A 23,874-nucleotide genomic window follows, 5' to 3' on the forward strand; every position below is an offset into this window, starting at 1 on the left:
CACTACCGGGGATCCCCGGCCCCGGCCCTGGGACCCGTTTTAGCGGAGAATCCTCGGTCCCGGGACCCGTTTTAGCGGGAATCCCCGGCCCCGATCGGGTCGGGTGAACCGGGTTCCCCACCGGGTCGGGGCAAATCACCATCCCTAGTAATTGCTCTAAGTATAAGAACAAAATCTGTAACTACTGTAATTATAGGAAGCAAATATGTAATTATTCTAAGTACAAGAACCAAATATGTAAATTATTCTAAGTATAGGGACCAAAACTGTAATTACTTTAAAAATATAGGGACTAAAATGTAAATTAATGAAAAATATTGACTAAAATTGTAACTTAGTATAAAGCATAATGTTTGGTTGAAATTCAATGTCGTTGTGAAGAATAGGTCTGTAAGATACGGACAGGTCCATGACTTGTGAAACTGTTCTTCATTGCGGCATTGAATTTCGGCAAAAAATAGCATATCATAACGAAGATTCATGCATCAAAAAACACGTAAAACACGGATTCAACATATGGAACAAATATGTAATTATAAAGTTTAACATGCAATCAAACTACAATCATCTAACATTGTTAAATAAACCGGTTTAAGTTTACATGGGATAGGGAAAACTTACTTGACCTGCCATGAGTGAATACTTGCAATGATAGTGACATGCATGATGAACTTGCAAACAGAACACCATTCATAGAGATAAATTTTGTTTCAAATATTAATCGTTACGTGTATAAATGGATGATCCTATTTACCCTTTTTACGTAAAGGTTAAAAGGGTAACCCCCACTTGTCGATTTAGCGTTGGTAGGTGGTGTTTGTAATTGCCGACCCAACTACATCGCTCCTGTCCAAGATATTCCATTAGGGTTTCTCCGTGGACTGACATCTAGCGGAGGTGCTACTTGCGGACCTGGGTAAAAAATGAAACTTTTTTTGAATTTTACCTGGATTCGTAAGTCATAGATGTGCCAATTCCAGACCTGGGTAAAATATGTAATTTTTTTTTGTCTTTTAGCTAGCTCTGTAAGTCATGGACGTACCAATTGTGGAGGTAGTGACGTTTTGGTGAAAATTGGAGAGAAATGACTAAGAAATGAAACCAACAACCGAAAAAGAAAACTTTAATTAATTTTCCTTAATCTATATTAGGTAATATTTATTAAAATTAAATGATAAATATATAATTAATATAATTATGAGAGTATAAGAACTTTAAAATATAGCTAAATATAATTTAAATTAATTTAATTTTCTAATAATATAAATGTTCACCAAACATTGATGATATTTGGGTGGTTGTAGTCGTGTTTAGAGAGATGAACCATTGAAGGAACTCCACCTCCTAAACTTACATACAATTTTAGTTTCATTTTTTTTAAATTATAAATAAAACATTTGAAAAATGTGTTTCATAAGAAGAAATAATCGGAAATTTTCACATATATATATATATATATATATATGAAATTGGATATATTATATAAAATATATTTCTTAAAATAAAATAATATTAAAAAATGATACCATATAATCCATAATTGTGGTTGGTACCTTGGTGGTGCAAAAGAGTGTGCTAAGTACTACTCTATTACCACGCATTGAAGTTTGGTCAAATCTGGGTACTAATTTAATTAAACTTTATTTATTGCAAATTTATCCTTCATATTTGCAATATCTTTTCATTTTCATTCCTTCAACTAACTATCGTTAAGTTTGAATGTCAACTCTAGTTAAATTGAAGATATTTTAGTTAATGTATAGTTTTCTATTAAAACTAAAAAACACACCGATGATCCCCACTCCCATCTGTGGTGTACCTCTTTCTCGTACCCCCCATCTTCCATACCTCTTTACTGACCTGATCCTCTATAACAATTATTGTTGTTCATTGAAGAATCAAACCCTTTGTTACTTTATCTCAGCACAACACATTAAACCTATGAAGAAAATTGATTCAAGTATGTCGTCCCAAAAGGCATGACAACGAACACGAATGTTTTACTTGAACAGACGAGAAACATGGGTTCCGTAGCGAGAGAAACTCCACCATCTCTTTGAGGCGTTCTTTCTCAAACCCACCATAAAAAACCTCCTTTTGCCCACCTTGTTTTCATCGGTTCATCTGTATAAATTCTACATTCCACAAAAAGAATACATGCTAATGGCACGGTTTGGTAATATATTAGGGATGGTGATTTGGCCCGACCCGGTGGGGAACCCGGTTCACCCGACCCGGACGGGGACGGGGATTCCCCGCTAAAACGGGTACCGGGGCCGGGGCCGGGGATCCCCGGTAGAGGCAAACCGGGGACGGGGCCGGGTATTGTATCCCCCGACCCGCCCCGTACCCGGTATATATATAAATATTAAACATTTTTATTATTTGGGCTTATGTGATATATATAATTGAGCTTATATTTATTATGGACTTGGGCTTTTACAATTTTATTGGATTATTGTTAATTTTACAATTTTATTATTTTTATTAGGTAAGACTAGATATGATGTAATTAACTAATTATGTTGTTATGTTGATCATGCTTAGAAAAAACTTATTAATTTTAAATTGACCGGGTGTTGACCGGGGGTTGACCGGGGGTTGACCGGGGTTGACCGAAAGTTGACCGGGGCCGGGGCCGGGGACTATTTATATAAACCGGGGCCGGGGCCGGGGCCGGGGATTGCAAACCCCGTCCCATCCCTATAATATATATATATATATATATATACATACTTTTTTTATATTTTATAATAATGTATAATAGATCTTTTATTTTTTTAAATAAAATTTAAGATAATGAGAAAATGATCAAAGTATCCGTTATCTAATATAATAAAATAATGGTTGTTAATAAGAATGATGAAAATCAAAGAATCTTATAAAAGTTATAAATAAATTAAAATAAATAAAATTTAATTCCATCCGTTCTTAAATGAAGAACGTTCTAGAATTTATTAATTAATCTCCGCTATATTCCAACCAAGGAGTTGTTTGTTGGATGGTGGTGTTCTAGCAATTGATTATTAACACTTTATTGATAATTTAAATATAATAAAATAATTAATTATAGGTTAAGAGTTGGATTTACGTGAGACAATATTTTTATACTTAAATTTCATAACAAAATGTTATGAAGGTTGAAGGTAAAAGAAAGTCGAACCTTCACAACACAATGTTTTGCTATAAAATTTCAAGTATAAAAATATTGTCTCACATAGTTCTAAGTGGTTGATCAGACTCAAGAGGGTGGTTGGATGTATTTTTTGAAATTAAATATCTAATTAAAACTCTTAAAATCCATTTTTTATGCATGAAGTATTGTATATTTATGCATATTACTTAAAATTCAAGATTACAAGTAAATTATGCATAAGTACAACTTATTAAAGTTTCATGTTTGAATTCGTGTAACTAACTGCGAATAAACATAATCAAATATAGAATAAACATTTGATTTTAAAATATAAAAAATCTAAATTATAATTAGGATAATTATCGAGTTCTAACAAAATAATTAATTATTATCTTTATAAGAAAATTATATTATTAAAACAAATATAAATTACTTTGTTATTGAAACTAAATTAAATTATAATTAAAAAATTACACAAAAAATATGAATTTCAAATAGTTAATTTTATATTAATATCAATATATTTTTGTCAAATTTTTATGATATCTTTAAATTTATATTTTTCGACTGAGATAAATAATAAAACGAAACATTAAAATTAAGATGTATTTCGCTGCATTACATGAGTACCCTTTTAGTATTCTTAACATATTTTAAGTATTAGATATATTTATTAATGCATAATTAATTAAATTTCAAATTTACATATAATAAGTGTTTATACATATATATATATATACACACACACAATTACTATATATATATACACACACACACAATTACTTAACATTTTTTGAACTCCATAAAATCAAATATTTCCAAAAACTATATAAATGAAACAGTAACTTTAACAACATAAGGATGAAAGGTGTAATCTTTAACAAACCACAGGTACTGAAATGAAATCATAGTCTATTCTTAGAAATAATTCAACAAACACCCCAGAAGATTCCAACCAAAATCCAAAAAACCATGGGCGACGATGGCACCCCTTGAAAAGAGTTTGGTAATTGGTATACTTAATGGGGGTTGGTTAGGTATGGCAGAGGCAGACAAAAACATATATAGTTTACAGCGGATCCCACAACACAAACACTCCAAGTTTGACCCTTTGGATTCATCAACTACTCTATTTCTGTCTGATTTCACCCACTTCATCCCATAACCTCCATCTGGTACGTCACCTTCGTATTATATACATATATATACATACATATATCAATTACTCTTATTGCTCTTAGTTTCAGGTGTGTGGAGCACTGACTGGTGGGCAAATTTGAGGTACTGCTACTTTGCGATTTTGTATATTTGTAATCGATTATAGGAGAAGTGAGTTGCATGTATTAGTGCTGATGAAAGTTGCTTCTGATTAACTGATTCATAATTATGAATTATCCCACTGGGGGATCGATATGAAATTGGTACAACCACAGCATTTTGATTCATGATCTATGTTTCACAGTATTGATATTAATTTGGAATGTATTCAACTAACCCATTTTTGTGCCTTATTGTACATATACAGTAGCAGGTATACCTGTTTTGAAGAGAATGAATTTGGTGTACATAGTTTTCTATAGTTATTATATTTACAATCATATCTATTGTCTTAATGTCTTTCTAGAAATGGGATTCCACTCCTTTGAGTTTTTTATATGATAGTTGATGTGTTTTCTTCCAAGACATGGGTTTGATTTCATATATTGTTCTTCTTTATGAAATTCAACATGGATATAAGCATGCCACAAGATTATGTGTGGTTAGGTGTTTGTGGTCTTCCCCTGCATGTCATTTCTGAAGGTTAGATTATAGAACACACACAAAATTGAGTGGATGGAAATCTGGAATGGAGGTTCGAATCCACGGGTTATGATTTGGATAATGTGTTCCTTAGATGTATCCCAACGAGCATAACCAAGTAGCTATTGTCATTCTTGCTGGTATTATGGAGATAAATATTGTTAATGCAATTGGCGAATTTAATTGTAGATCATACACACTTAAACATATGTATAATATGCTTATATAGACTATATATATCACCTTTCTCTCATTAGTTTGTTTATAAGATTTGATTTGGTTGAAGTTTCAAGTTACTCAATTTCCCTTTTAGGCTTTTCTTTTGTTTGTATTTCAACATGTACTGGAAACAAATAAAACAGAAAAGTAAATTGTCACAACTAAATTGTATCTACTTAATTGTTACAGACATGTTTTACAGCTTGATTTTAACTTCATGTTTTGCAGTTTAGAACTTATATTAGCTTCTGGGGGCATTTGTTGTTATGTAATCATACAGATAAACTTGTGTGAAAGAATTGCATTCAACTATCTTGAAAGGATTTTTCACAAGAACAAGCACATTGTACTTGTGGAGAATCAGTAATGCATAATATGCTTCTTGTTCACCAAAGGAATGCGAAAATTTTAAGCTCTTTTTGTGGTGATGTATTTTTCAGGCCAGATTGATTGCAGCAAATAATAGCACAATTAGGTTCTTTGCCTATTAATGGATTTCTTGGAAGTGCCTGATATCCAGCTTGGCATAGCTGTTGTTGTTGTTACCGTTGCTGCTTACTACCTCTTCAACAAGAAACCTAAAGGTTCATCAAAATATCTCAAATTGAATCACTATTCTTCCATGATTGACCTGTTTTCTTTAATATCGATGGTATTAAAAATCTAACTACCCTCATTAAGGCAAGTGGCCTTGGTGCATCCGGGGTCCTTTTTAAGTTTCATTTTTGTTCATGGGTTCCATCTAGTTATCTGCGAAACTGTAATATAAACTGGTGGTTGTCATTAATTAGGGTGCTTAGATCCTGAAAATTTTAAGGAATTCAAGCTTGTGAAGCGCACACAGCTTAGCCATAATGTGGCAAAGTTCAGATTTGCTCTTCCTAAACCTACTGCAGTGTTGGGACTTCCTATTGGACAGCACATTAGTTGCCGGTACATCAAACTGCCCTTTCAATCACAAATTACCTACCTTTATTCCTCTTTTAGTTACTCTATACTTCTGCTTCAAATTTTGATACACATTGAGTTTTGACATCAAAGGTCAATTTTCACTAAACTTGACATGAAGTTGAAAATTCTCAAGGAAAAATTGATGATCATAATGAACCTTATAACATTTGGTACGAAGGGAAATCTTGGTTTTAATTGTAACAAATGCATATAAATTTTGAATTTGAAAAACTTGATCTCAAAAACCAAAGTGTATCCTTGTTTGATCTGGAAACAGATGGTGTAGTAAAGATCTGTTTTTTACAGTGAAATGGCATGTTTCCTTTTACAAATCAATTTGCTTGTTTCGTTCTTCATCCTTTAGGGGTAAGGATAGCCAAGGTGAAGAGGTTATTAAACCATACACACCAACCACTCTAGATGCTGATGTTGGATACTTTGAGTTGGTTATTAAGGTACATATCCAAAAATTCTGTTTACACTTGTCATTTTGTTTAATCTATGCATGTTTTGTCTTTATACAAATCATCACCATTCGTTGCGTAAATGTAGATGTATCCACAAGGTAGGATGTCCCACCATTTCCGAGAGATGCGTGAAGGTGATTATATGGCTGTAAAGGGACCTAAGGTACATTAACTCTCCGATAATTATATATCATGTGTGGCAAGAGTCCATTCATACTCTTGTCTTATTATGTACTCTCTCTCTCTCTCTCTCTATATATATATATATATATATATGTTATGTTTGATGATATCTGGTTTTTAATGTTCTTGGTTTAATCTTTTTTCTTGTTGCTTACTATACGGGCTACTTTTCCTAGCCTTTCTTCCTTGTCCAAAATTGTCTCAAGCTCTCTATTAACTCTTGAAAACTTAATTTCTTTCAAATCTTAGACAAACTTTCAAAGTCACTAAATACCCCCCCATAAAAGTTCTTGCAAAACCTTTTTCATAAAACCCTTTAGCAAGTCAGCGTCTTCACGTGAACCACCTCTCAACTTCTACGGGTAAAGGAGGGCCTACATGCATCTTACCCTACTCCGTGTGGGATTTAGTGGGTTCCTTTGGTTTGGTTTTACCTACTAACAAAGCAAAAACATAGAAACCAAAAAAGTCCCATCAAAGATCATCATTTTCTTCTTTGGTCGGGATTTATTTACTATCGCTGAAAGTCAACCGGTATATTAAAGAGACCCAAATTCTTAGAAGCTTAACTTAGGTTGAAAGTTGTGAATTACAGGGGCGTTTCAGGTATGAACCTGGGCAGGTGAGAGCATTGGGAATGATTGCTGGGGGTTCTGGAATTACTCCAATGTTTCAGGTGTTTATTTGTTTTTGAATCCTATCAAGTCTGAGATCTTTGGTTTTAAAGTAAAAATCCATTTATTTTTTGTGTTTATAATCCTAGGTTGCCAGATCTATTCTAGAAGACCAAACAGATAGAACGAAGGTGCATCTCATCTACGCCAACGTCACATCTGATGACATCCTTCTTAAGGCAAGTAATTATATTTTCTCATTGCTTATCTTCAACTAGACTGCTGATTTACTTGCTGTTGATAAATAAAAATATACACTTTCTGATGTGTGATTAATGGTCACTTTGCTTTCAAACATTACATGTAAGGTGTAGTTTTCTTAACTCATTTGATGACTTTCAGGAAGAGCTGGATGCACTCGCGACTAATTACCCTAGCCGCTTCAAAATTTACTATGTATTGAATCAGGTATTTATTTATTTTTACCTTTATGTACCACATATTTGCTTACCACCACTTTCACCAACACATAAAATTTAAGAACTCCCTTTGGCCTTAATTCCTTCCTCAACACCATTACTCTGATCTCAAATCTATGTACAACAACAGACCCCAAGACTAGGCCCGGGCTTTTCGGGCCTGGGCCTTCCAAGCTTGTTTTTAGTTAGAAAAAAAGCCTGGGCTGGGCTTTGGATGTAAAAATGGGCCCGATCAGGCATTTTTTCAGGCTTTTGACCTGGCATTGAAAAAAATACTTGGTCTGATCGGGCTTTTTGGCTTGGCATGGGCCTGGGCTTTTTGGGCCGGGGATTTTTTGTGCATCTCTTATTCCAACTTCCAACCATGTCGATGGTCACAAAAGACAATTATTTGCTCCCCTTTTTGTATGAAACCTCCTATCTTCAAACTCTTCCAATGCTAAGCTTGAATACTACTGCCTTGCTTTAGGTTGCAACTCTCTGAAGGCATGTACTTAGCTTTATATGCCACATTGAAGTCCGTAGTGTCTACATCTTTCTAATGTAACTGGACTTTAGCACATATGTGTTTAGGATTTTAGGGTAAAGTTGGACTTTTGCAAATCGATAGGTCAACTTATGCTGTTACCCTTGTGCACTTCAGTGTCCAATTATTGAATTGCACCATCTGTGACCCATTTGTCCTTAAATTTGTATGGTCAAGATACCAATTACGGATGATGTTGTTTGTGTGTTCTACATTTTGGTTATGAACATTGCCATTTTTTCACAAGCTGAGGGTCCTCATAGAAACAACTTCTCTACTCCTTGGGGTAGAGGTAGAGAAAATGTTTGCGTACATCTTACTCTCCTAACAACCCTACTCCTTGTGGGATTACTGAGTTCGTTTAGTTCGGTTTGGGTTTGATAACATTGCCACACTGCAATAATACTAATTTATTCCTAGCCTGTTTTACAAGAGTCCACATTTGATTTAGAGTGTCAAATCTAGTGTTTACAAATTCAAATTGGATGCATAGTTCAAAAAGTTTCATCTTAAGAAAGTTTGAACTCTAATAATTTATATACCGTATGTGTAATCATCAATTCCTTGCCTAAAAAGGAAAGTTATCACTAAAAATAACCCATTGTACACTTTGAGTCTACGCACACTTTTCACAAGCCAGGGGTCTTTATGAAAACAGCCGGCCTACTCTTTGGCTAGATGTCAGGTTTGCATACATTCCTCCCATCTCCAGGTGGAATATATACACCTCGTTCCGTTTGGTTTGCACTCTCGTGAGTCTCATACATTTTGGGATGTAATATTTTTTTGTGGCGGTAGTTATAGTCATGGATGAACTAACAAACATTGTGGTTTATACTTTTGAAGCCACCTGAGGTATGGACTGGTGGCGTCGGCTTCGTATCACAGGAAATGATCAAAGAGCATTTACCTGGTCCTGCATATGATATCAAGGTACACTTTCATTCTTTTACCCCCTCCCCTTTGTGTTAGATTTACTGGGTCCGTTTGGTATGATGAATTTTGAAGAAAAAAAGGTAGAAACTGAATAAGAAACAAAACGAACCTGCAGATCCTACGGTGTGGTCCACCTCCGATGAACAAGGCCATGGCTGCTCATCTTGAAGCTTTGGGATATGACTCAGAGATGCAATTCCAGTTTTAAGTCTAAACATATTCATGGTCTTTAGATTTTCTTGCATTTGGGATCTTCATTGTTCATCTGATTTGAGTACTCTATTTGAATAAACTTTTCCCGGAACCTTTTTTCTGAAACAAATTTAAACACACGTCCTTTTTTGCAAATGAGGGGTGTTTATGGAAATAGTCGCTCTACTCTTTGGAGGGAGTGAATGATGAATCTACTTACATCCCACCCCCAATTCGGATCTGTGTTGATGCAACTTGTGTTATGTGTATGTTACATATGCGTTATTGTGTTGTTATATGGTTCCATGATACATTTGTGCCGCGTTATGTTTGGAAAATTTATTCTCGATGCAAAGTGGCTTTAATTTTTTAGACACATTTTGAAAGTCGCAAGTAGATGGTTCTCTTGGGTGGTAGATGGTTCTCTTCGGTTCACCATCCACAATCGGCTATCCTCGAACCCAGAACCAAAACGGACCCATAAGAAGTTACAATATGTAAATTTTCACAACTAAAAGTAAATTACAATTTCTTATTAACATTCAAATCCAAATGTTTGAACGTAAGTAACCAAACCAATTATGAATAATGTCTTAAATTATAATCTAAAATTAAATTGATATAAAAAGGGAACCTGGATAAAAAAAAAGAACTGAAGAATCATGAGAAGGCGGTTGAAATGATATATCAAAGTATTTGATAAATTAAAGGGTTGTTTGACATTTGACAATTGAAGTCATAAATCATGTATCAGACTTATTGAACCATGCATAAAGGGTTATTTGATAGTTGCTCAGTTTCGGGTGTTCATTTGTGTATGGGAATATTATATTCCCATTATTTGCATAATCACTTGAAGCATACATGTTGTTGGGTATATTTGATCCTTCATGATATAATTTGTCAAGTTTGTGATTATGATGTTTTAATTCTTATGCATAAGGGCTAATTGATTGTGTTGTCAAGTTGGAAGTTTCGATCTTCATATCTTGAATGCTATTAAGGTCGGATAGGAACATTGAGGTGACACTTGACTAGAGGATGAATAGACATTAAGATTCGATATCCTTAAGGTGACACTTGGAAGAGTGGGCGTTAAGGTATTGTGGACTTAAAGTGACATTTGTACGAGTATGCATTAAAGTTGACTTGAGATGAACTCGGAGGAGTGTGTACTAAAGTCAATAAATCTGAGGTAGAATTTCATAACGTCATACTTCTGTGTCTCGTCACCCCAATTGAAAAAAGTCTCCCCGTCACCACAAGATGATTTCTGTTGCTTAAACTGCCATACTTCAGACATTTTTAGAAACATGAAAATGCATTTTCAAATGAGAACTATTGTTATGAAAAATTATTTTTTCACTTTTACTGTTTTATGTTTGAGATATAAAATGCTTGAGCAACAATTACTGTCGATTTTGAAAGTATGTTTCTTAGCTTAAACCAAGTTAAAATATGTACATTTTTTTTTTTGGAATTTACGTTTTTGATAAAAGAAACAGTGAATATTTTCTAGATTGTTAATTTGTAGCTTTGTACATGTTATTTGAACGTGAAGTTATTATAATCCATTAACAATTTGATATTATTGCATCTTACATACGGAATCTACATTTACACGACCTGTCAATAGAGATGGATTGAAAAATTCTTTTAAATGATCATTGACGTAATATAAAGTAAATAAATATTATTTTTTAAAAACCTACAATTTCATTAAAAGTAATATAAAAAAAGGAGTTTTTTCCAATATTAAAATGATTTCTTTTTCCTATTACTATTATAAAAAACAAAAATAAGAAACAGTCAAAGTGATTTGAACTTGTGACCTATAATACCACATATAGTAACACTACTTGTAGAGCTACAAACACTTCTGTTTTTTTAAAAGAACACACATGAATTTAAAGTAGGTGCACTTTAAGACCCTTAAATTCTTTTCCATTGTGAAAAGTCATGGTAAATGCATGCATTTCTTGTACGCAGGTCCGCTCATGCTTGTTAGTTGTACATCACCACTTTGAAGATTTCTTGATTGTATGTAGGTCCGCCCCCAATTTCTTGATTGTGTTAATCTGGTTCCAACATCCACGGTTATTCAATTTGTTTGGGAGATCGAACCACAATACCTGCTCTTGTTTTCATAGGATGAAATCGGGGGCTCACCCGCTATACATAGGTCTCTTGCATTCTAGGATGGTACTTTACCCATGGTAGTGAGTATTGTCCTGTGTATGGCTTTTCTTGGTTAGTTATACAAGGTTGTGACTTAATAGCTTAGCTAGGAGCTTATTCGGTCAAGCCAAGCAATATGTGTTGCTACCATCCAATCATCGTTTTTTCCCCTTTCACCTTTGTGAAAACACAAAGAGCATCAACATAAAAACATGCCATAGAAACATTACAAGGTAACTGTAAAGTCTAAACAGAAATCCTATTTCACACGAATACTAACACTCTTTGCAATTAAGTTAAAACGACGTTATTCTCTAATGAGTAGAGGTTAGATCGGTCTCCTCAAAGATGTCTAACCAACACAAACACAATCAGGTAACAAGGACTGCAGCCTAGGATCCTATTTTTAATATGAATCAGCAAATGGATAAGATTGGAATGGCAAGGGTGAGGCAGGTGGGTGAATGAATCGTAGAATTTTTTAGACATGGGTAGTTCAGTAATCAACCAATCTTGTCCCATCTTCCCGATTTTCGTCCCACCTATTTTGATGGAATAAAAAAAATGCATTCTCATCCCACTCAGGTCCGTTTTGTCACAAACTAATGTCATATCAAACATAGGCAACAAGTTTTGTTCTACACTGTCCTATCCTAGACCGTTTTGAGAGATGGTGCAGGTGCAGGTGCAGGTGAAGGTGAAGGTGAAGGTGAAGGTGCAGGTGAAGGTGAAGGTGAAGGTGAAGGTGCAGGCTTAGGCTTTCACCTTTATAAGAAACAAGTTCTACTTTCAATTCAATCACATTTTAAGATGTACAGGTAAAGAAAAGAGCGACCTTTTACTTGTTCCTATCCTCTCTTTTCAGATGTGAAATTTAGCATCTGCCTCCTACATAATGTAACACTTGTAAATCAATTTACAACTGGCTAACATTCACGTAAAATCTTAGCTCAAACCGTCTTTTTCATCGTCTTAATAGATTGTATGATGGTAAATCTTTCACGCATGTCACATCTTCGAGTGCAAGTTCCCTTTCCAGTTGCGTTTTTGTGGACTTCAGAACCTCCTACACAATTCAAATGCGCTTTTAGGTTTACTACTTGCTAGAAACTCATCAACAACTTTGGCACCTGTCCCAAAGGGTCATTGGCATTGGCTCAACAGTAACCTCCCTGGAGGTCAAGGGTTCAAAGCTCACCAAAGATGAGGATATAACTACTATATATACATCGAAAAAGAAGGCTTTGTTAGTTGCTCACATTGAATTCCATATATGAAGCACGCTTTGTGAGCCAATGAGCATCCATCAGCCTAAAGGCAACACAGAAAAGCTCATCAAAGGCCGATTCATCATGACTCAGAAATCGCAAGAAGCGCACCCCTAACGAAGTTGTTGGTGTTCCTGCAAGTACATTATAAATGTGTATATAAATCAAAACATAGTTCTTGCCATCTTTGGGATGCATGAAAAACCAAACAAAACAAGCATAGTATGTCCCACCCGACGGTGGGGTCTATTTTTTTATAACCGAATGATAAGCATAGATCAAATTGATTCCACTGAAAGCAAAACACCAAATGCATGCCATAGTCTAGTGGCATGTTCAACAATTGCCTACTGAATAATGGAAAATTAAGTACATAGATAATGAAAGATGTAATGGGTAGGTCAAGCAGACGATTTCTCATAAATCATATTATCTATACCTGATTGAATATTCAACATCTGCACCAACATGAAAGAGATATTGATGCCAGCTACTGCAAAAGGATACTCCCAATCAGCTCTATTTCCTTCATTTTTGAGCAGAAGGTTTTGAAAAGCCTCCTGTTCATAAAAGAAAAGGAAAAGATTAAAAGTGTTCAACTTATGTCAAAACATTTTATCACAAGCAATGCACTCCAGGAGATATTCAAAACTTTGAGAATGTAAAGAAAACTTTCGCCTCAACAATGTTTATCAATGACTTGTTACTCAAACATCCCCTCAAATCAGTGAAAATCACTAAATAGTCAATTGGCATTTAGGGATTGACAACCCACCTCATAAACTTTCAAGAAATAGAAAAACAGGCCACATACATTCTACAAATGTCAAAGCAATCCTAAATATTTAATCGTTAGAAAAGCAGTCCATAGCGGTCCTAGTCGAATTATTTGCTATGGGTTGGTTCAACCAGAGGCTCTGGTCGCGAGGCCAGAAGCTCTGGAAGAGAGACCAGAGAGGCTCTGGTATGATGTTGAATTATTCTCTAAGTATGGTCGCCACAGAGGCTCTGGTCGTCACAGAGGCTCTGGTCGTCACAGAGGCTTTGGTCAATACAACCAGAGGCTCTGGTCGCCACAGGGGCTTTGGTCTCCTTGGAGTTGACTAAGTTGACCAAGGGTTGATTTTTGGTTCGTTTGACCTATGTGGTTGTTAATAATAGGTCAATTAGAGTTGTTTGAGGTATACTAAGATGCTCATATACGAAGTTTGACTTTAGGTTGGGGCAGAATGACAATAGTTGACTTTTGTTGACTTTTTGGAGAAATTTAGATGTTAATGAGATATCATGGTATAATTATCATATAGGTTGCCGTTTGTGAGAGAAAAGCCTACTGAACGTTAACACTTCAAGGTGAGTACATTATGCGATTTTTTATGGGATATATACATGATTATTACAAAAGTATTTTATCCATGATATTTGCATGATGTGTTTATATGCATATGATGATAACTTGATTATTTAATGTGCATGATATTTAAGTATATGCATGATATGAAATATGATGTGGATGAGAAAGATTATGATGACTTGATATTATCAATATGATATTCAAGTATGTGTATAATGTGATAAATGACGATGATGCATATGTGATTTATGTTGTCACTTGCATGAGATGTATGTTGCATGTCACGATGAGATTTGCATTAATGAGTGAGTATTGCAAATAAATGATATGCAACTAGTATGATTCGGCAAGATTCGTCTACCGTACGGGGTGGGTTGGACATGAAAGGAGGGCTTGCAAATGAAAGCATGGTCCTGGATCTTCGAACTACTAATAAATCTTCAGGAATTGCTTGAGGGAAAAGACTAAATTTTACCAACTACAGAGACCTAAACCAAATTTCTACCAAAAAAAGCTAGTAAACAAATATACAAGTATTTTTTTCCCTTTTCCAATGGATTTTCTTGTTTCTTGCTCCAATATCAGGACAAATTATGCAAAGCAAACAAAACGTTCATGTTCACATCAAAGCAAACAGATGGCTTCACAAAATTAAGACCAAAAGTACCATCAGCACTAACAGAATTTTCAAAAACCATCTAAAGCAAAGGATGTCAACATCAAAACTCCACCCTGGTTGGAGGGTGAAAAAGAAAAGAGCAGACGAGAAGCAACAACAAGGGATGACAAGCTCCGGCTTAACTGAAAGGTGTTGGAGGATGGCGAAAGAACAGATTATGAAACAATCTTATCAAACTAGTCCATAAAAAACTCTGTGGAAAAGTCTGATGGCTTCGAATGTAGGTCGAAGAAAAGTCCACAAGCTCTAACAAGGACTGGCGATTTAAGTCGATGATGGTTGTAAGGGATGGTGCAAGGTGTAAGGTGCAAGAAACACTGTACAGGTCAGACAGAAATGACGGCTACAGACGAATGAAGGCCATCGCAAACCTTACCACACTGGCAGCGGTAGCAACAAAAAACAATGAGACAAAAAAATGTACATGGAAGCTAACAATTTATGATGTCCAACCACGCATCTCATTGCTTTAGAAGAAAGATTCCATTTGGATTGGAATCTGATCATGCCACTTGCCAAAGCCAGCAGAGACTGTTTTCTATAAATCCCAGCTCTAAGGCACTAATACCATGGAACATATACAGGTTCTATTCTCTATTTTGTTTGTATTTGTTAGAATATTCTGGGCAGAAAGTTGATTACCGGCAACCCTAACTGGCCCCATACGGAACCTGCCTCCAAGGACACCAATGAGGGGGCATTTTTGGCTCACTCGGCGGCTGAGGCTATCAGGGGGCTTGGGATCAATCCAGGACCTGTCTTGTATTTGGCAAAGTCAGCCCACCCCTTTGCCAACTGAGCTACATGCCAGAAGTGGGCTTTCTGAAACATAGTACAATAGTGGGCTGATGGGCCAATGCTAAAACTTAACTAATCTAACACTAACCCAAATACATAATTTTGTGACGTGGAGGCAATTAGGTCTCTTGGACACAAGTTATAAATTCTTGGGGTCACTTCTAGTGTTAAAAGTTGTGAGTCAAGCCCTTGAACATGGCAATTTCATGTGCCACAATGGTACGCTATTTCTATACTAAAAGCATGGTTCTAAAAATCGGTTGAGGTGCACCTTGGTGGTATGAGGTGGTGAGGCGGTAGGACTTGGTTGGGTTCTTTTTGCAGGTCCTGATTTTTTATCTAAAAGAAGACTCAAAAGGCAAAACCCTAAAAGTTGTACTTTTTATTTTAACGAGTCAAAAAAGGACTGCCTTATTTTATCTCAATCAAGAAACCAACTGACCCTTTTCTCTCAAGGAGACCTTCTTGCCGCTGTTGAACTTGTAACTTTGTAAGTTGTACTTGGTACATATATTGTATATAGCATGTTCATATATTATGTGTTACTGTGTATATATTAATAGATAATTTTTTTGCACACACACACACATAAATATATAATTGTGTATCAGTGTATTATACAGCAGTTAGTATGTTCTGTGTATATATCAAAAACATATATATTTTGTATAAGATTCTGTCCAAGTGTCCAGTTAGCATGTTTGGTCCACTTGTAGTAGTAATTTTACTACTACTATATCATTGATAGTTTGATATGGGATTATAATTTTGCATGCTATGAATTATTTTGAAGTTTATTTGTTTTCTGCCTCGGACAGCTCGAGGGTTACGTCTCATCTAGCGCTTCCGCAATTCACAAACCTTGGCTAAAAGCGCGGTTTTGTTGCATTTGCATAATGTTTGTATCAAATCTCTGAGCCCGTAAAATACTAGTCATAAGCTTAAGTACATAAGCATGCATAAGAATATTTAAGCTACCATTCCCAAAATGTTATATTGATTATAGGCATCATCATAAAAATAATCTGCTGCAATGCACAAGAAGGATTTATTCAAGTCAAGAAACGAACCGGATATCTCTGGGCAAAGAAAATAAGATTCTCTAGAGATATGAATCCTCCACCCCTGCAAATAACATTCAAGTTTTGAAAACAATACCAATCTGCATACAATTTCTGTAACATGCTTAACAAGGTTACCTGAAGTCTGTAGAAGGATCAGATCCTTGCCACCCCATCTCTTTCCAAAGCTCTGATTTAAGTTCTGGAAGCTCCCTATTCGGATAAGCTAACCTCCACAACTGCTTAAGTGCATCCTGATATCCAAGTGCAAGTGAAATCAAAGGAAGATACACATTAGCTACCAATACATCCATCAACTAATAAACCATGAATCATTCAAGATCCTGGAACTCAAAGGAAGCCAGATTTCCATTATCAGACCAAGACCAACCTGTAGAACATGATAACGGAAAACCTAAGACCTATTACTCATTCAATTAAACAAGGAATAGGCAGAAGGTGGTTCAAAGTTGCAGCAAAAGGTAGTCAAGGGATGCAACTATGTTGACAAAGATTCTAACCATTTTTCGGTTAATGAGGCAATTTATGAGAACTTACGATATTCCTTCTTTAACATAGTGTACAACAATACATTAAAGAGTACTCCTTCCATTGCTAAGAATTTCCAACATCTTCCTTCTTTGAATGTCCCAAACAAGTTGCTATTTTTCATTGAAAAAAGTATTTAAATTAAAATACCCCGTTGTCCCCATAGTATTTACAAAAGAAAATGTGATTCTTTTTGGTCCATAAGATTTGCTTTGACTGAGGCATTTAGCTAAATGTTAACAAATGTTATATGTTTAATATGTCAAAGATAGGGTTCGGAAAAAATATATGTTTGTTGAAATTGTGTTCAAGGAGGCATAAAGTATTCAAGCAGCCTAAACAATAATGTGAAATGTGAAGCTCACTGAAATGGCACAGAACACAAGAGGATCCACAAGGGCAAAATTCTGATGAATGATGTAAAGTGGCAAGGTAAGCTAATGAAACTATACAAAACTTTCTTCTTGACTATAGCAGAAATCAACTAAAGTCCGAGGTATTTGATTTAAAATATCCGACATATTAAGCTTGTCTACACTTGGTCCATGAAGAAGCCTAATATGGTTACTAAAGCTGAACAAAGGCTGGTAGAGGATTAAGAAATGGAGCTGCAGAAAGGAAGGAAAGATGGGGGTGAGAAGAAACACATGAACTAAAAATGTTGTCGTAAACACAGTATCATTGATATCATGGAAGTGTTTCTCAATCTATCATCGAAGACACAGATAGCAATAATCATAATGCTAATAAATCTTAACATCTCCATAACAAAGCTATTAACTATCCTAACTATTATGTCAATTGACAAAGCTAATATTGAACCTAACAACAATTAGGATATTTATCTTAAATCTGTTCTCGTATGATAAGTATCCTAATCATCTCCGTTATCATACTGAATAGATAAGTACATTTTATCTCCCAAAACAATAATACATAATTTCCAATGATAATTTCTTTAAAATTCTATACATGCCCTTGTTGTCCCCAGTCCCCACCTATATTGTGAAAACTAATAATAGCTCAATCATAACTTCTTTAAACTTCTATAAAAAAAATGGCCATGTCGTCACCAGTTATACTGTGAAAACAAAGAACAGTAGACTTGCTATTGGCAAATGTAGGAATATACATCCCGCAGAGCATACATTAGCCTTCTTGACTATGAGTGTCGATAACAAGTGATGCAGCAAATGCATTTAAGCACTAAACTCCGTTCGATATTTAACAGCATAATATCTATTTAAGTTCTACGATCTGCATCTTTATGACCTTCCCTTCTTGGAATACAAAATATACCAACTTCTTGTGTATCATAGAAAAAAGAAACATCTTAACTTGAACAAGAATAAGACATTAAAAAAGAAATCTAGCCAAATATTCAAAATGCAAGGAGAATACACAATCATAAGATTGGATGAAAAAAATCAATGAATACTCACTTGATGCTCAACACAGGAACCATCAAAAGGGACCGCCAATCTTTTCTGCAGATTTCTGAGTCTTGCCGCCTACCCGCATAACCATTGAAAGGATAAGAAGCAAGCAAAGTGTAACAACATGAACAAACACAAGTCTTATAATCAATTATCCATAACATGTAGGTCATAGCCCCATTTTATGTACAAGGAGCATGTTTGTCCTTTTCTATATTCATATACATGTTTCCTCATATACTCTAGAGAAGTAGGAATACAACTAGCTGAATAGTTAATACCATTCATAAGATAATTGCTTCTTCTATACTTCCCTCTTCATCGCATTATTATTACTGCCGGCAGAGAAGTGAAAAACATTCAAACCACCGAGTACAAATTACTTTAAAAAATCCAACAAGGTAAGAAAACATGGTGTTCTTTGGATATTACAGGGGTAGGAATGTAGGATTTTGATGTTTATTAATGTGATTTCTTTCAAAGACTGGTTTTCTACACCATGGGCCAAAACCATAAATTTTGGGCAGATCTTGGCAGGTTTTATGGTCTAGACTCTAGATAGGTAAACAAGGTCTGTGAATAAAGTTATGCCATGAGAACCGCGTTCCTTGTCACTGTAATCAACCAGTTTCATGACCATATTTTTTGGTATATCAAGAGTGCTCCACTGTAGGTAGCATTTACTGATCATGGTCATGTAGGTGTAGAAGGTCCACACGCAGGTTGGTCCAGAGCGCCATGTGGTACAAATCTATTTACTGAATATGCTGTATAGTGCCATTAACTTGGTTTGTGTAAGATTGCATGCAAATATTTTAAGTTTACATTGTACTATCAGCAACTCCACCTATTTATATGTTAAGATCCGCAGGCACCAACCTATCATATAATAGTCAGAGCTTACCACTTGGTATAGATGCCTTCTCCAACCATAAATCTTAACATGCTATAAGAGCCTAGTAAGCCCTAATCAGTTACACTGCCATCTGCCACTGCAGCCTGTAGGTTCTAATCACTCCAGACAGCCCTTGTCTGAACCTTTTAAACATCAACAGAGCTTATCGCTGAAGGCCATGATTCTTAAAGTCCTCTGAACTCTTAAAGCTCCAACAGAGCTTATCAATGTGACCTACGAATAGAAGAATCATTAGGGAAGTGCAGAGAGCTCCTCCAAACTAAGTTGCACCCAAACCCAACCAGAACCTTCTTTAGAATGGTTGGTGCACTCGTACTTGATATGATCCCACTCCTTGTAACAGTTATAGTACAAAACGCTCTGGCCTCCACCTCCATACTAAAAGCCACCTCTCTCTCCAGAGACAATTAAGCCAATACTCTCAGAAGCTGAAATAGAACTCTTCACCTCAGGTATAAGCACATGAAAGCAAGCTACAACTACAACCAGAAATTCCAACAAGTGTAGCTCAAACAAAAGCTTAATGAGAAGAAATATGGCCAATATAAGTGAGAATGACAAGCTCCTTCAAGGGATGCTCATGAACTTAGGATCCAGGCTATGAGTAAAAAGCTCTTGTAATTCCTCAGAAACCTTTGAACAGTGCATAACATTTGTAGTAAAGGTCAAGTTCCCTTGGTCAGGATAATTCTTAGAGAACTACTAACCAGTTTCCTTATACTACCTGGATCACTGAAACTAAGCTGAAGGGGTGGCTTCACCAATAAGCTCAATTGAGTAGCATATTCATAAGCCTGGAATATGCTTCACATATGGATTCATTAGTTTTACAACAATGACCCCCTTTATCTCATCACCATTTCCAGGAACGATTTCCAATGAAACATGGTCAAACTAGGATAAAAGAACAAGGTAAGGGGGATGCAGAACTATATTTGGAAGTTCAGGGGTTAATGAGCAATCTAACCCTCAAGCTGAATAGATGTAGCTCTACCAAATTCAAATTATAATATGCAGAATGAATCCAGTGTTGGCCTTGTTTAATAATATGATATATTTCACATTCAGAAAAAATGTGCACTTAATCATGTGTCAAAAGTCAAAGCAGAATATCTGCACCAATTCAATTATACCTGCAATGGACTAAGTATTGGTGGAAGAAACTTCTTTATCTGTCCACTTCCAGCTGTTGAAGGCAAAGTCCAGAGCCGTGCAATAAATGATCCAGACCCAAGAACAATATTTGCTAGAAAGAAAATAGAAAATGAAAATTAGTCAGCAATTACCACTAGGCACCGCAAAGACAAACCATACAACTACTGCAGTTCTACCGTTTGAACCATAAATTCTAGTTCCCAAAAATACTAATTGCTTATGTAAGTTGCCATTATTCTGTATCATTCCAAATAGATATCTTTCACAAACTATGCATGACATAATATCAAACTAAGTTCCCACAGTTTTACAAAAAAGCCGAGTGAAACAACAATAATTGTGGTTGCAAAACATAACAACAAAAAATGCTCGATACTTCAGTGCGTCAAGTTCATATGGCAATGTCTTGGTACTAAATAAAACCCTCAGCCACGGTCTTTGATTTGATAATAATATGGAGAAGCTGCTTAGGTGATAATTTTTTTTGCTCGAGTTTAGTACATTCTAGGTACTACTTCCTGCCAGTGCAGAAAATGGAAACTGATGAAGAATAAGTAATAAGCATCATTAATTATCATACCCAACCATTGTGCCCATTCTGAAATTAATTGAGAGAATAGTAATGTCCAGTGGAGGCGTTCTTTTCTTCTTTCGTCGTAAATGATAGCTTCAAGCTTCTGTATGTAAGATGCAAGGATATCAATAGTAGATATATTATAATCAAAAGGAAATTTGGAAGCATCTTTTCATGATAAATACAGTATGATGAAAAGGAAATTGGGAAGATGAAAGCACCTCTATTTGCTTAGGATTGTATTCCTCATCATTTCCCAGTAAAGGTTCATTCAAGTCATCCAAATCCGCAGTTATTAAATGCTCGCGCTTTTTACCATCAACATCCCCATGAAGGAGTCTTCTCCTCATTGTTCTTGATGTCATTAGTACTTGAATGCTTAATTTTGACTAATGCCTGTTCAAAAGTTATCATCAAACCACATTTTAAGTTCCACCATAACACTCAAAGCACAAAGCAATAACAGACCTAACAACCCTCAAATCAATTAAAACCATGAGGTCCATGACAAGAAGTTACTATTAGCCCACTATCAAAGACTTCTAAAGGACCTTAAATTAAAAAATTGAGATGCAGTCACAAGCTTTCTCGCTTAATAATGTCTTTGTCGTGCCTGATGGGAAACTCAAAACTTATTTGAATTTCTCATATCCTCGTCAAGCCCATAAATAACTTCAAAATTGAACCACACTCAATATGTTGCGGTAGGTGATAAATGCAACCCACTGTACATCAAAGGCTACCATTCTAACAGCATTTTTAACATCCCAAACTCAAAAGCAAAAACTAACTCAGATCCCCAAACAACTAAAACGGAAGCTATAGCCACTGCAAAAGACTTACAAAGGGCCTCAAAGTGCATGCTCACAACAAGAAGTTCATATACGTTCAACTTTTGAAAAAGTGAACTATTATGACCAAACTTACAAACCAGTACAAATTCGATGTAGACAATAAGACCAATCCTGTAACAAAAAGCGTTCATCCATCATACAGATTTACCAAGTGATTGACTTTCACTACAGATCTAGAACAATCCATACGAACTTTAAAGTTCAAATCTACTAGGTTTGACATAAGTATACAACTTTTTCTTTGGAACAGAACCAGTACTTGACATATTCATAATCACCGTCCAAACAAACATCATAAAGGGAAAATTATAAATTACAATTTAGGCATGAACGAGCAATTGCAACAACTAAAGATTAAATCAATGCAAAACTAAACCAATTACAATCCAATTCGATTGGAAGCCTCTATCATGCTCGTAATTTGAAATTTACATATATATGATCACAAGAAACGATCTTACCGTGGAGAAACAGAAGCGTATCGGTGTGGATTGATTGAAACCCAATTCAAATTCCAAGAAGAATATACATACGGAGGGAAGTAGAGGAAGAGTAAGAAACGAGACGAAGAAAACCCTTCTCTGTTTCTCCCCTTCTCTCTCTCCCTAGACCAACACAAGCAAACAGAGACTCCCGATCCCTTTACATGTACTTTACGTATTCTGGAATTTGTGAAACCGAACCTTGGGTCGGATCGGGTCGGTCTATTTTGACCAATTCTCAACCTGCTTTTATCTTGTTTATTACAATCTTCGTCCCTATGCTTTGTAAAAGATTACAATTTTCATCCCCGTTGGGTTTGGAGTTTTGATTTTTATGTCCGTGGTTTTTAATTCGTTGCTGGTTTCATCCTTATGGTTTATAATATACTAGAAGGGTAGTCGTACAATGCAGTGAAATACATTTTGATTTTTATATTTTATTTTATTTATTTTTTGTCTCGGTTGATGTTACAATACAGTTTTATGTGATTTAAAAAAAACAATGTTTTTATTTTTGAATGAAATATAAATAATATCATAAAAAATTAAATAAAAATATTGATATTGGTATCAAAATGACTATTTAAAATTTCTCCATTTTTGTGTATTTCTTTAATTCAATTTTTTTAGTTTAATAATATAATTTTTATACAAAGATAATAATTAAATATTTTGTTAGAACTCAATAATTATTCTAACTATATTTTAAAAAAATTATATTTAAAATGAGATGTTTATCATTTATTTGATTAATTTATTTACAGTTAGTTATACAAATTCAAACATGAAGCTTTAATAAGTTATACTTATGTAAAATTTACTTGTAATCTTGATTTTTAAGTAATAAGCATCAATAAACAGTACTTCATATATAAAAGATGGGTTTTAAAAGTTTTTGTCAAATGTCTTATAATATAATATAAATTATTGTTTTCGAGACTAAATTTATTAAAATTCTTCATTTAATTTAGGAGTATTTTAGCCTTTCTTTTTCTCAATTGTTTTTAGTTTGTTAAACAATAAACATTTTTTTTGGTTTTTTTTTTTTGGTATTTTAATCTTTTTGA

The 23,874-nt window shown here is 34.9% G+C and overlaps 2 protein-coding genes across 4 annotated transcripts; one reads left to right on the forward strand and one right to left on the reverse strand.

The window, feature by feature from the left end:
- Nucleotides 1-4,222: 4,222 nt before the first annotated feature.
- Nucleotides 4,223-9,633, forward strand: LOC112512385 (NADH--cytochrome b5 reductase 1-like). Of its 2 annotated transcripts, none has more exons than XM_025118323.1 (11): nucleotides 4,223-4,311; nucleotides 4,378-4,417; nucleotides 5,596-5,739; nucleotides 5,947-6,088; nucleotides 6,471-6,561; nucleotides 6,659-6,736; nucleotides 7,352-7,432; nucleotides 7,520-7,609; nucleotides 7,773-7,838; nucleotides 9,222-9,308; nucleotides 9,427-9,633. In XM_025118323.1, the coding sequence occupies exons 3-11, from the start codon at nucleotides 5,646-5,648 to the stop codon at nucleotides 9,517-9,519; spliced, it is 822 nt and encodes a 273-aa protein (XP_024974091.1). In that variant the 5' UTR covers nucleotides 4,223-4,311; nucleotides 4,378-4,417; nucleotides 5,596-5,645; the 3' UTR covers nucleotides 9,520-9,633. The 2 variants fall into 2 exon arrangements, with proteins under 2 accessions (XP_024974091.1, XP_024974092.1); XM_025118324.1 differs by having other exon boundaries at nucleotides 4,228-4,311; nucleotides 4,384-4,417.
- A 2,820-nt stretch (nucleotides 9,634-12,453) lies between these two features.
- Nucleotides 12,454-22,979, reverse strand: LOC112512335 (ELMO domain-containing protein A). 2 transcript variants are annotated; one of them, XM_025118223.1, is made up of 10 exons: nucleotides 22,787-22,979; nucleotides 21,693-21,867; nucleotides 21,478-21,574; nucleotides 20,876-20,988; nucleotides 18,833-18,901; nucleotides 16,980-17,095; nucleotides 16,851-16,905; nucleotides 13,389-13,509; nucleotides 12,941-13,083; nucleotides 12,454-12,747 (listed from the first exon to the last, which is right to left on the reverse strand). In XM_025118223.1, exons 2-10 carry the CDS (start codon nucleotides 21,834-21,836, stop codon nucleotides 12,646-12,648), a joined length of 960 nt encoding a protein of 319 aa, XP_024973991.1. In that variant the 5' UTR covers nucleotides 21,837-21,867; nucleotides 22,787-22,979; the 3' UTR covers nucleotides 12,454-12,645. The 2 variants fall into 2 exon arrangements, with proteins under 2 accessions (XP_024973991.1, XP_024973992.1); XM_025118224.1 differs by having other exon boundaries at nucleotides 12,454-12,853.
- Between the last annotated feature and the right edge of the window lie 895 nt (nucleotides 22,980-23,874).

The sequence above is a fragment of the Cynara cardunculus genome (assembly GCF_001531365.2).
Source record: "Cynara cardunculus var. scolymus isolate 2C chromosome LG 5, CcrdV1, whole genome shotgun sequence".
Classification (NCBI taxonomy): domain Eukaryota; kingdom Viridiplantae; phylum Streptophyta; class Magnoliopsida; order Asterales; family Asteraceae; genus Cynara; species Cynara cardunculus.